Source organism: Anomaloglossus baeobatrachus, chromosome 4 (assembly GCF_048569485.1).
Source record: "Anomaloglossus baeobatrachus isolate aAnoBae1 chromosome 4, aAnoBae1.hap1, whole genome shotgun sequence".
Lineage (NCBI taxonomy): Eukaryota > Metazoa > Chordata > Amphibia > Anura > Aromobatidae > Anomaloglossus > Anomaloglossus baeobatrachus.
The window spans coordinates 21,926,978-21,939,800 of record NC_134356.1 but is presented as its reverse complement, the minus strand read 5'-3'; the positions used below and the strand labels follow the sequence as shown (position 1 = coordinate 21,939,800).

Sequence of the window (12,823 nt, the reverse complement as noted above, 5' to 3'; positions counted from 1 at the left end):
ATACCTGCTATAATACTGCCCCTATGTACAAGAATATAACTACTATAATACTGCCCCTATATACAAGAGTATAACTACTATAATACTGCCCCCTATGTACAAGAATATAACTACTATAATACTGCCCCCTATGTACAAGAATATAACTGCTATAATACTGCCCCCTATATACAAGAATATAACTACTATAATACTGCCCCCTATGTACAAGAATATAACTACAATAATACTGCCCCCTATGTACAAGAATATAACTACTATAATACTGCTCCTATGTACAAGAATATAACTACAATAATACTGCCCCTATGTACAAGAATATAACTGCTGTAATACTGCTCCTATATACAAGAATATAACTACTATAATACTGCTCCCTATATACAAGAATATAACTGCTATAATACTGCCCCCTATACACAAGAATATAACTACTATAATACTGCCCCATGTACAAGAATATAACTACTATAATACTGCCCCCTATGTACAAGAATATAACTACTATAATACTGCCCCATGTACAAGAATATAACTACTATAATACTGCCCCCTATGTACAAGAATATAACTACTATAATACTGCCCCCTATATACAAGAATATAACTGCTATAATACTGCCCCCTATGTACAAGAATATAGCTACTATAATACTGCCCCTATGTACAAGAATATAACTACTATAATACTGCCCTATGTACAAGAATATAACTACTATAATACTGCCCCCTATGTACAAGAATATAACTACTATAATACTGCCCCTATGTACAAGAATATAACTACTATAATACTGCCCCATGTACAAGAATATAACTACTAAAATACTGCCCCCTATGTACAAGAATATAACTACTATAATACTGCCCCCTATGTACAAGAATATATCTACTATAATACTGCCCCTATGTACAAGAATATATCTACTATAATACTGCTCCTATGTACAATAATATGACTACTATAATACTACTATGTACAAGAATATAACTACTATAATACTGTTCCTATGTACAAGAATATAACTACTATAATACTGCTCCTATGTACAAGAATATAACTACTATAATACTGCCCCCTATATACAAGAATATAACTACTATAATACTGCCCCCTATATACAAGAATATAACTACTATAATACTGCCCCTATGTACAAGAATATAACTACTATAATACTGCCCCTATGTACAAGAATATAACTACTATAATACTGCCCCTATGTACAAGAATATAACTACTATAATACTGCCCCCTATGTACAAGAATATAACTACTATAATACTGCCCCCTATGTACAGGAAAATAACTGCTATAATACTGCCCCTATGTACAAGAATATAACTGCTATAATACTGCCCCTATGTACAAGAATATAACTACTATAATACTGCCCCTATGTACATGAATATAACTACTATAATACTGCCCCCTATGTACAAGAATATAACTACTATAATACTGCCCCTATGTATATGGATTTGTGGAGCTGAGTGTTCTCTGGCGTTTCTCCCCAGGCTGTTGATGTGCTTTATGTGCTGCACGGCTCTGCTGTCCATGTGGCTTTCTAACACGTCGTCCACGGCTATGGTGATGCCCATTGTGGACGCGGTTCTGCAGCAGCTGACGAGTGCTGAAGAGGATCATGAGGGACCTGTGGTGAATGGATCTACAGAACCAGAAAACACTCAGCAGAAAGGTCACTTATGGAACTAAATATTTCACTTTTTAATACTTTATAACTCTACCAATAATCCCATTAACATCAAAGACAATACTTTTTTTTACCCTCCCCCCCCTAAAGTTGCTCTATAATAAAGCTGCCATCCACAAATGCCAACCACCTGGGGTCTCCAGCGTCTCCGGTGATGGCAGAACAGTCATGTGACATCTATGAATTTCATTTTATATATCTGGACCGTATATTAAATTCTCTAAATTCATATTGGACTCTGCAGGTGGAAAGGAGAAGCAGAGCCCGCCTTCCATAGAGCTCATCTTCATAAACGAGGAGTAAGTAGAACTCAACGGATGAATCACAATAAATGTAAGATGTATACGAGCGCATTGTCACTATGTATCTGAAACAGCTTAATGCTTGTAAGTTCAGAGCTCAGTGGGTGTTTCCTACTTATGGAGCTGTAAGTTCAGAGCTCAGTGGGTGTTTCCTCCTTATGGAGCTGTAAGTTCAGAGCTCAGTGGGTGTTTCCTACTTGTGGAGCTGTAAGTTCAGAGCACAGTGGGTGGTTCCTACTTGTGGAGCTGTAAGTTCAGAGCTCAGTGGGTGTTTCCTACTTGTGGAGCTGCATGTTCAGAGCTCAGTGGGTGTTTCCTACTTGTGGAGCTGTAAGTTCAGAGCTCAGTGGGTGTTTCCTACTTGTGGAGCTGTAAGTTCAGAGCTCAGTGGGTGTTTCCTACTTGTGGAGCTGTAAGTTGAGAGCTCAGTGGGTGTTTCCTACTTGTGGAGCTGTAAGTTCAGAGCTCAGTGGGTGTTTCCTACTTGTGGAGCTGTAAGTTCAGAGCTCAGTGGGTTTTTCCTACTTGTTGAGCTGGAAATTCAGAGCTCAGTGGGTGTTTCCTACTGGTGGAGCTGTAAGTTCAGAGCTCAGTGGGTGTTTCCTACTTGTGAAGCTGCAAGTTCAGAGCTCAGTGGGTGTTTCCTACTTGTGAAGCTGCAAGTTCAGAGCTCAGTGGGTGTTTCCTACTTGTGGAACTGTAAGCTCAGAGCTCAGTGGGTGTTTTCTACTTGTGGAGCTGTAAGTTCAGAGCTCAGTGGGTGTTTCCTACTTGTGGAGCTGTAAGTTCAGAGTTCAGTGGGTGTTTCCTACTTGTGGAGCTGTAAGTTGAGAGCTCAGTGGGTGTTTCCTACTTGTGGAGCTGTAAGTTCAGAGCTCAGTGGGTGTTTCCTACTTGTGGAGCTGTAAGTTCAGAGCTCAGTGGGTTTTTCCTACTTGTTGAGCTGGAAATTCAGAGCTCAGTGGGTGTTTCCTACTTGTGGAGCTGTAAGTTCAGAGCTCAGTGGGTGTTTCCTACTTGTGAAGCTGCAAGTTCAGAGCTCAGTGGGTGTTTCCTACTTGTGAAGCTGCAAGTTCAGAGCTCAGTGGGTGTTTCCTACTTGTGGAACTGTAAGCTCAGAGCTCAGTGGGTGTTTCCTACTTGTGGAGCTGTAAGTTCAGAGCTCAGTGGGTGTTTCCTACTTGTGGAGCTGTAAGTTCAGAGTTCAGTGGGTGTTTCCTACTTGTGGAGCTGCAAGTTCAGAGCTCAGTGGGTGTTTCCTACTTGTGAAGCTGCAAGTTCAGAGCTCAGTGGGTGTTTCCTACTTGTGGAGCTGCAAGTTCAGAGCTCAGTGGGTGTTTCCTACTTGTGGAGCTGTAAGTTCAGAGTTCAGTGGGTGTTTCCTACTTGTGGAGCTGTAAGCTCAGAGCTCAGTGGGTGTTTCCTACTTGTGGAGCTGTAAGTTCAGAGTTCAGTGGGTGTTTCCTACTTGTGGAGCTGTAAGTTCAGAGTTCAGTGGGTGTTTCCTACTTGTGGAGCTGCAAGTTCAGAGCTCAGTGGGTGTTTCCTACTTGTGAAGCTGCAAGTTCAGAGCTCAGTGGGTGTTTCCTACTTGTGAAGCTGCAAGTTCAGAGCTCAGTGGGTGTTTCCTACTTGTGAAGCTGTAAGCTCAGAGCTCAGTGGGTGTTTCCTACTTGTGGAGCTGTAAGTTCAGAGCTCAGTGGGTGTTTCCTACTTGTGGAGCTGCAAGTTCAGAGCTCAGTGGGTGTTTCCTACTTGTGGAGCTGCAAGTTCAGAGCTCAGTAGGTGTTTTCTACTTGTGGAGCTGTAAGTTTAGAGCTCAGTGGGTGTTTCCTACTTGTGGAGCTGCAAGTTCAGAGCTCAGTGGCTGTTTACTACTTGTGGAGCTGCAAGTTCAGAGCTCAGTGGGTGTTTCCTACTTGTGGAGCTGCAAGTTTAGAGCTCAGTAGATGTTTCCTACTTGTGGAGCTGTAAGTTTAGAGCTCAGTAGGTGTTTCCTACTTGTGAAGCTGTAAGTTTAGAGCTCAGTGGGTGTTTCCTACTTGTGGAGCTGCAAGTTCAGAGCTCAGTGGGTGTTTCCTACTTGTGGAGCTGTAAATTCAGAGTTCAGTGGGTGTTTCCTACTTGTGGAGCTGCAAGTTCAGAGCTCAGTGGGTGTTTCCTACTTGTGGAGCTGCAAGTTCAGAGCTCAGTAGGTGTTTCCTACTTGTGGAGCTGTAAGTTCAGAGTTCAGTGGGTGTTTCCTACTTGTGGAGCTGCAAGTTCAGAGCTCAGTGGGTGTTTCCTACTTGTGGAGCTGCAAGTTCAGAGCTCAGTAGGTGTTTCCTACTTGTGGAGCTGTAAGTTCAGAGATCAGTGGGTGTTTCCTACTTGTGGAGCTGCAAGTTCAGAGCTCAGTGGATGTTTCCTACTTGTGGAGCTGTAAGTTCAGAGCTCAGTGGGTGTTTCCTCCTTATGGAGCTGTAAGTTCAGAGCTCAGTGGGTGTTTCTTCCTTATGGAGCTGTAAGTTCAGAGCTCAGTGGGTGTTTCCTACTTGTGGAGCTGTAAGTTCAGAGTTCAGTGGGTGTTTCCTACTTGTGGAGCTGCAAGTTCAGAGCTCAGTGGGTGTTTCCTACTTGTGGAGCTGCAAGTTCAGAGCTCAGTAGGTGTTTCCTACTTGTGGAGCTGTAAGTTCAGAGATCAGTGGGTGTTTCCTACTTGTGGAGCTGCAAGTTCAGAGCTCAGTGGATGTTTCCTACTTGTGGAGCTGTAAGTTCAGAGCTCAGTGGGTGTTTCCTCCTTATGGAGCTGTAAGTTCAGAGCTCAGTGGGTGTTTCCTACTTGTGGAGCTGTAACGTCAGAGCTCAGTGGGTGTTTCCTACTTGTGGAGCTGTAAGTTCAGAGCTCAGTGGGTGTTTCCTACTTGTGGAGCTGTAACTTCAGAGCTTAGTGGGTATTTCTTACTTGTGAAGCTGCAAGTTCAGAGCTCAGTGAGTGTTTCCTACTTTTGGAGCTGCATGTTTAGAGCTCAGTGGGTGTGTCCTACTTTTGGAGCTGCATGTTTAGAGCTCAGTGGGTGTTTCCCACTTGTAAAGCTGTAAGTTTAGAGCTCAGTGGGTGTTTCCCACTTGTAAAGCTGTAAGTCTAGAGCTCAGTGGGTGTTTCCCACTTGTAAAGCTGTAAGTTCAGAGTTCAGTGGGTGTTTCCTACTTGTGGAGCTGCAAGTTCAGAGCTCAGTGGGTGTTTCCTACTTGTGGAGCTGTAAGCTCAGAGCTCAGTGGGTGTTTCCTACTTGTGGAGCTGTAAGTTCAGAGCTCAGTGGGTGTTTCCTACTTGTGGAGCTGTAAGTTCAGAGTTCAGTGGGTGTTTCCTACTTGTGGAGCTGCAAGTTCAGAGCTCAGTGGGTGTTTCCTACTTGTGGAGCTGCAAGTTCAGAGCTCAGTAGGTGTTTCCTACTTGTGGAGCTGTAAGTTCAGAGATCAGTGGGTGTTTCCTACTTGTGGAGCTGCAAGTTCAGAGCTCAGTGGATGTTTCCTACTTGTGGAGCTGTAAGTTCAGAGCTCAGTGGGTGTTTCCTCCTTATGGAGCTGTAAGTTCAGAGCTCAGTGGGTGTTTCCTACTTGTGGAGCTGTAACGTCAGAGCTCAGTGGGTGTTTCCTACTTGTGGAGCTGTAAGTTCAGAGCTCAGTGGGTGTTTCCTACTTGTGGAGCTGTAAGTTCAGAGCTCAGTGGGTGTTTCCTACTTGTGGAGCTGTAACTTCAGAGCTTAGTGGGTATTTCTTACTTGTGAAGCTGCAAGTTCAGAGCTCAGTGAGTGTTTCCTACTTTTGGAGCTGCATGTTTAGAGCTCAGTGGGTGTGTCCTACTTTTGGAGCTGCATGTTTAGAGCTCAGTGGGTGTTTCCCACTTGTAAAGCTGTAAGTTTAGAGCTCAGTGGGTGTTTCCCACTTGTAAAGCTGTAAGTCTAGAGCTCAGTGGGTGTTTCCCACTTGTAAAGCTGTAAGTTCAGAGTTCAGTGGGTGTTTCCTACTTGTGGAGCTGCAAGTTCAGAGCTCAGTGGGTGTTTCCTACTTGTGGAGCTGTAAGCTCAGAGCTCAGTGGGTGTTTCCTACTTGTGGAGCTGTAAGTTCAGAGCTCAGTGGGTGTTTCCTACTTGTGGAGCTGTAAGTTCAGAGTTCAGTGGGTGTTTCCTACTTGTGGAGCTGCAAGTTCAGAGCTCAGTGGGTGTTTCCTACTTGTGGAGCTGCAAGTTCAGAGCTCAGTAGGTGTTTCCTACTTGTGGAGCTGTAAGTTCAGAGATCAGTGGGTGTTTCCTACTTGTGGAGCTGCAAGTTCAGAGCTCAGTGGATGTTTCCTACTTGTGGAGCTGTAAGTTCAGAGCTCAGTGGGTGTTTCCTCCTTATGGAGCTGTAAGTTCAGAGCTCAGTGGGTGTTTCCTACTTGTGGAGCTGTAACGTCAGAGCTCAGTGGGTGTTTCCTACTTGTGGAGCTGTAAGTTCAGAGCTCAGTGGGTGTTTCCTACTTGTGGAGCTGTAAGTTCAGAGCTCAGTGGGTGTTTCCTACTTGTGGAGCTGTAACTTCAGAGCTCAGTGGGTGTTTCCTACTTGTGGAGCTGTAACTTCAGAGCTCAGTGGGTGTTTCCTACTTGTGAAGCTGTAAGTTCAGAGCTTAGTGGGTATTTCTTACTTGTGAAGCTGCAAGTTCAGAGCTCAGTGAGTGTTTCCTACTTTTGGAGCTGCATGTTTAGAGCTCAGTGGGTGTGTCCTACTTTTGGAGCTGCATGTTTAGAGCTCAGTGGGTGTTTCCCACTTGTAAAGCTGTAAGTTTAGAGCTCAGTGGGTGTTTCCCACTTGTAAAGCTGTAAGTCTAGAGCTCAGTGGGTGTTTCCCACTTGTAAAGCTGTAAGTTCAGAGTTCAGTGGGTGTTTCCTACTTGTGGAGCTGTAAGTTCAGAGTTCAGTGGGTGTTTCCTACTTGTGGAGCTGTAAGTTCAGAGCTCAGTGGGTGTTTCCTACTTGTAGAGCTGCAAGTTCAGAGCTCAATGGGCATTTCCTACTTGTGGAGCTGTAAGTTCAGAGCTCAGTGGGTGTTTCCTACTTGTGGAGTTGCAAGTTCAGAGTTCAGTGGGTGTTTCCTACTTGTGGAGCTGTAAGTTCAGAGCTCAGTGGGTGTTTCCGTCTTGTGGAGCTGCTCCTTATGTACAAGAATATAACTACTATAATACTGCCCCCTATGTACAAGAATATAACTACTATAATACTGCTCCCTATATACAAGAATATAACTGCTATAATACTGCCCCATATATACAAGAATATAACTACTATAATACTGCCCCTATGTACAATAATATATATAACTACTATAATACTGCTCCCTATGTACAAGAATATAACTACTATAGTACTGCCCCCTATATACAAGTATATAACTACTATAATACTGCTCCCTATATACAAGAATATAACTGCTATAATACTGCCCCATATATACAAGAATATAACTACTATAATACTGTCCCTATGTACAATAATATATATAACTACTATAATACTGTTCCCTATGTACAAGAATATAACTACTATAATACTGCCCCCTATGTACAAGAATATAACTACTATAATACTGCCCCCTATGTACAGGAATATAACTACTATAATACTGCTCCTATGTACAAGAATATAGCTGCTATAATACTGCCCCCTATGTACAAGAATATAACTACTATAATACTGCCTCCTATATACAAGAATATAACTACTATAATACTGCCCCTATGTACAAGAATATAACTACTATAATACTTCCCCTATGTACAAGAATATAACTACTATAATACTGCCCCCTATGTACAAGAATATAACTACTATAATACTGTCCCTATGTACAAGAATATAACTACTATAATACTGCCCCTATGTACAAGAATATAACTACTATAATACTGCCCCCTATGTACAAGAATATAACTACTATAATACTGCCCCCTATGTACAGGAATATAACTACTATAATACTGCCCCTATGTACAAGAATATAACTACTATAATACTGCCCCTATGTACAAGAATATAACTACTATAATACTGCCCCTATGTACAAGAAAATAGCTACTATAATACTGCCCCTATGTATAAGAATATAACTACTATAATACTGCCCCCTATGTACAAGAATATAACTACTATAATACTGTCCCTATGTACAAGAATATAACTACTGTAATACTGCTCCTATGTACAAGAATATAACTACTATAATACTGCCTCTATGTACAAGAATATAACTACTATAATACTGCCCCCTATATACAAGAATAAGTAAGTCTAGAGCTCAGTGGGTGTTTCCCACTTGTAAAGCTGGAAGTTCAGAGTTCAGTGGGTGTTTCCTACTTGTGGAGCTGCAAGTTCAGAGCTCAGTGGGTGTTTCCTACTTGTGGAGCTGTAAGCTCAGAGCTCAGTGGGTGTTTCCTACTTGTGAAGCTGTAAGTTCAGAGCTTAGTGGGTGTTTCCTACTTTTGGAGCTGCATGTTTAGAGCTCAGTGGGTGTGTCCTACTTTTGGAGCTGCATGTTTAGAGCTCAGTGGGTGTTTCCCACTTGTAAAGCTGTAAGTTTAGAGCTCAGTGGGTGTTTCCTACTTGTGAAGCTGTAAGTTCAGAGCTCAGTGGGTGTTTCCCACTTGTAAAGCTGTAAGTCTAGAGCTCAGTGGGTGTTTCCCACTTGTAAAGCTGTAAGTTCAGAGTTCAGTGGGTGGTTCCTACTTGTGGTGCTGTAAGTTCAGAGCTCAGTGGGTGTTTCCTACTTGTGGAGCTGTAAGTTCAGAGTTCAGTGGGTGTTTCCTACTTGTGGAGCTGTAAGTTCAGAGTTCAGTGGGTGTTTCCTACTTGTGGAGCTGTAAGTTCAGAGCTCAGTGGGTGTTTCCTACTTGTAGAGCTGCAAGTTCAGAGCTCAGTGGGTGTTTCCTACTTGTGGAGCTGTAAGTTCAGAGTTTAGTGGGTGTTTCCTACTTGTGGAGCTGTAAGTTCAGAGCTCAGTGGGTGTTTCCTACTTGTAGAGCTGCAAGTTCAGAGCTCAGTGGGCATTTCCTACTTATGGAGCTGCAAGTTCAGAGCTCAGTGGGTGTTTCCTACTTGTGGAGCTGCAAGTTCAGAGCTCAGTGGGCATTTCCTACTTGTGTAGCCATAAGTTCAGAGTTCAGTGGGCATTTCCTACTTGTGGAGCTGTAAGTTCAGAGTTCAGTGGGTGTTTCCTACTTGTGGAGCTGTAAGTTCAGAGTTCAGTGGGTGTTTCCTACTTGTGGAGCTGTAAGTTCAGAGCTCAGTGGGTGTTTCCGTCTTGTGGAGCTGTAAGTTCAGAGCTCAGTGGGTGTTTCCTACTTATGGAGCTGTAAGTTCAGAGTTCAGTGGGTGTTTCCTACTTGTGGAGCTGTAAGTTCAGAGCTCAGTGGGTGTTTCCGTCTTGTGGAGCTGTAAGTTCAGAGCTCAGTGGGTGTTTCCTACTTATGGAGCTGCAAGTTCAGAGCTCAGTGAGTGTTTCCTACTTGTGGAGCTGCAAGTTCAGAGCTCAGTGGGCATTTCCTACTTGTGTAGCCATAAGTTCAGAGCTCAGTGGGTGTTTCCTACTTGTGGAGTTGCAAGTTCAGAGTTCAGTGGGCATTTCCTACTTGTGGAGCTGTAAGTTCAGAGCTCAGTGGGTGTTTCCTACTTGTGGAGCTGTAAGTTCAGAGCTCAGTGGGCGTTTTCTACTTGTGGAGCTGTAAGTTCAGAGCTCAGTGGGTGTTTCCTACTTGTGGAGCTGCAAGTTCAGAATTCAGTGGGTGTTATCTGTTAAATTGCTTTTATTCTAACCTGTAGCTATTGTACCTGTACTGGCTACAGGTATCTCTATAGTACTGAGGAGGAGGATAGCCGTAAGCAAGGGAGTAATACACCACTATAGGGTTAGACAAGACACCGGGCACCATTTTACTCTGTAAACATGATGAAGCATCAATCTGGAGCACATAGGTCTGCATAAGGGCTGCATACACCAAACAATCATCTATTTTAATCAAGTCTATTTGCAAATATGCTTCATTTTTTCAGATTAATTAATTATTTAATATATTCTTTTTTTTATCCTAGGGCAACAGCAAAGGATCTAAGCAAACTCATACAAAGCAAGGTATAACTAATATCAGTAAAACTTGGGTGGGCTTAAAGAATGTCATAGCCCTGGTGGGATGGTTGAACTCTATATATGTATTTCTTTCTTTTCTTCTAGCAGAATCTGAATGGCGTTCATATGATTGCCAACCCAATGAGAATTGTGAAGCCCCCGACTAATGGGCAGACCCTAGCTCAGGTAGGACTATTATAATGACAGCACATACAGACCCTTACAATAAATGTCATGCAACTAACATTGTCATTATCCTTTATAGACACAGATTCTGGTTCTTCCATCTACTGAGTCCAAAGACCCAAAGACCATGGGAAAATACAGATCTAAACACGACCACATGATCTGCAAGTGCCTGTCACTAAGTATCTCCTACGCAGCGACCATTGGTGGCCTCACCACAATTATTGGGACCTCCACCAGCCTCATATTTCTAGAGCACTTTAAGAAGTAAGAACTTGAGGTGTACTCCTAATTCTTCTCCTGTGCAAGAATATAAGAACACCGCCACCTGTGTACAAGAATATAACTACTATAATACTGCTCCCTATGCACAGGAATATAACTACTATAATACTGCTCCTATGTACAAGATTATAAGTACTATAATACTGCCCCTATGTACAAGAATATAACTACTATAATACTGCCCCCTATGTACAAGAATATAACTACTATAATACTGTCCCTATATACAAGAATATAACTACTATAATACTGCCCCCTATGTACAAGAATATAACTACTATAATACTGCCCCTATGTACAAGAATATAACTACTATAATACTGCCCCCTATGTACAAGAATATAACTACTATAATACTGCCCCCTATGTACAAGAATATAACTACTATAATACTGCCCCTATGTACAAGAATATAACTACTATAATACTGCCCCCTATATACAAGAATATAACTACTATAATACTGCCCCCTATGTACAAGAATATAACTACTATAATACTGCCCCTATGTACAAGAATATAACTACTATAATACTGCCCCTATGTACAAGAATATAACTACTATAATACTGCCCCTATGTACAAGAATATAACTACTATAATACTGCCCCCTATATACAAGAATATAACTACTATAATACTGCCCCCTATGTACAAGAATATAACTACTATAATACTGCCCCTATGTATAAGAATATAACTACTATAATACTGCCCCCTATGTACAAGAATATAACTACTATAATACTGCCCCTATGTACAAGAATATAACTACTATAATACTGCCCCTATGTACAAGAATATAACTACTATAATACTGCCCCCTATGTACAAGAATATAACTACTATAATACTGCCCCTATGTACAAGAATATAACTACTATAATACTGCCCCTATGTACAAGAATATAACTACTATAATACTGCCCCCTATGTACAAAAATATAACTACTATAATACTGCTCCTATGTACAAGAATATAACTACTATAATACCGCCCCTATGTACAAGAATATCACTACTATAATACTGCCCCCTATGTACAAGAATATAATTACTATAATACTGCTCCTATATACAAGAATATAACTACTATAATACTGCTCCTATATACAAGAATATAATTACTATAATACTGCTCCTATATACAAGAATATAATTACTATAATACTGCTCCTATATACAAGAATATAACTAAACAAGAAAAAGACTGTACAAAGGCTTAGAAAATTTATATAATTTTATTAAAGTCAAAGCTTACAAAAGGTATAAAAGGTTAAAAAAGGGAAAATGAAAAGAGAGAACCAGCAGGTGGCGTACTCACACCACAACCCAAAAAAACAAAGTCTTTAGAAGTAGTATTACATGTTCTGGTCTCTCACTCCACAACCCAGGTATACGATTTCTCCACTCTTAGTGTGCTGTTACCTTGCTTATTCTTATACGTGCACCTGCTGTTTTACATCCTGAAACTGCCTAACTCCTTTTTGCATGATTATTGGCCCTTGGGACATGCCGTTTGGCAGTCATTTATAGCCTTTCTTGTAAGCAGTGAATGGTAGGTTTTTCAGTATGGTGCTTCAGCACATGTAATACTACTTCTAAAGACTTTGTTTTTTTGGGTTGTGGTGTGAGTACGCCACCTGCTGGTTCTCTCTTTTCATTTTCCCTTTTTTAACCTTTTATACCTTTTGTAAGCTTTGACTTTAATAAAATTATATAAATTTTCTAATCTTTTGTACAGTCTTTTTCTTGTTTATTTGCATTTATATCTGTATATGGCTTTTTCCATGTACACACTATGGCACGGGTTCTATTCCCGTGTATGTTGGTTGTTCTAACCCTATATAAGAATATAACTACTATAATACTGCCCCTATGTACAAGAATATAACTACTATAATACTGCCCCTATGTACAAGAATATAACTACTATAATACTGCCTCTATGTACAAGAATATAACTACTATAATACTGCTCCTATATACAAGAATATAACTACTATAATACTGCCCCTATGTACAAGAATATAACTACTATAATACTGTCCCTATGTACAAGAATATAACTGCTATAATACTGCCCCCTATGTACAAGAATATAACTACTATAATACTGCTCCTATATACAAGAATATAACTACTATAATACTGCCCCTATGTACAAGAATATAACTACTATAATACTGCCCCCTATGT

At 41.2% G+C, this 12,823-nt stretch overlaps 1 protein-coding gene across 1 annotated transcript in view; it reads left to right on the top strand.

Annotated features, from left to right (window-relative positions):
- The window catches only part of SLC13A4 (solute carrier family 13 member 4), a 41,539-nt gene that overhangs the window by 12,838 nt on the left and 15,878 nt on the right, over positions 1 to 12,823 (top strand). Inside the window, exons 4-8 of the mRNA XM_075342094.1 lie at positions 1,519 to 1,700; positions 1,960 to 2,014; positions 10,120 to 10,159; positions 10,262 to 10,339; positions 10,419 to 10,606. Coding sequence (XP_075198209.1) covers positions 1,519 to 1,700; positions 1,960 to 2,014; positions 10,120 to 10,159; positions 10,262 to 10,339; positions 10,419 to 10,606 — 543 coding nt within the window. The remainder of the gene's footprint in view (positions 1 to 1,518; positions 1,701 to 1,959; positions 2,015 to 10,119; positions 10,160 to 10,261; positions 10,340 to 10,418; positions 10,607 to 12,823) is intronic.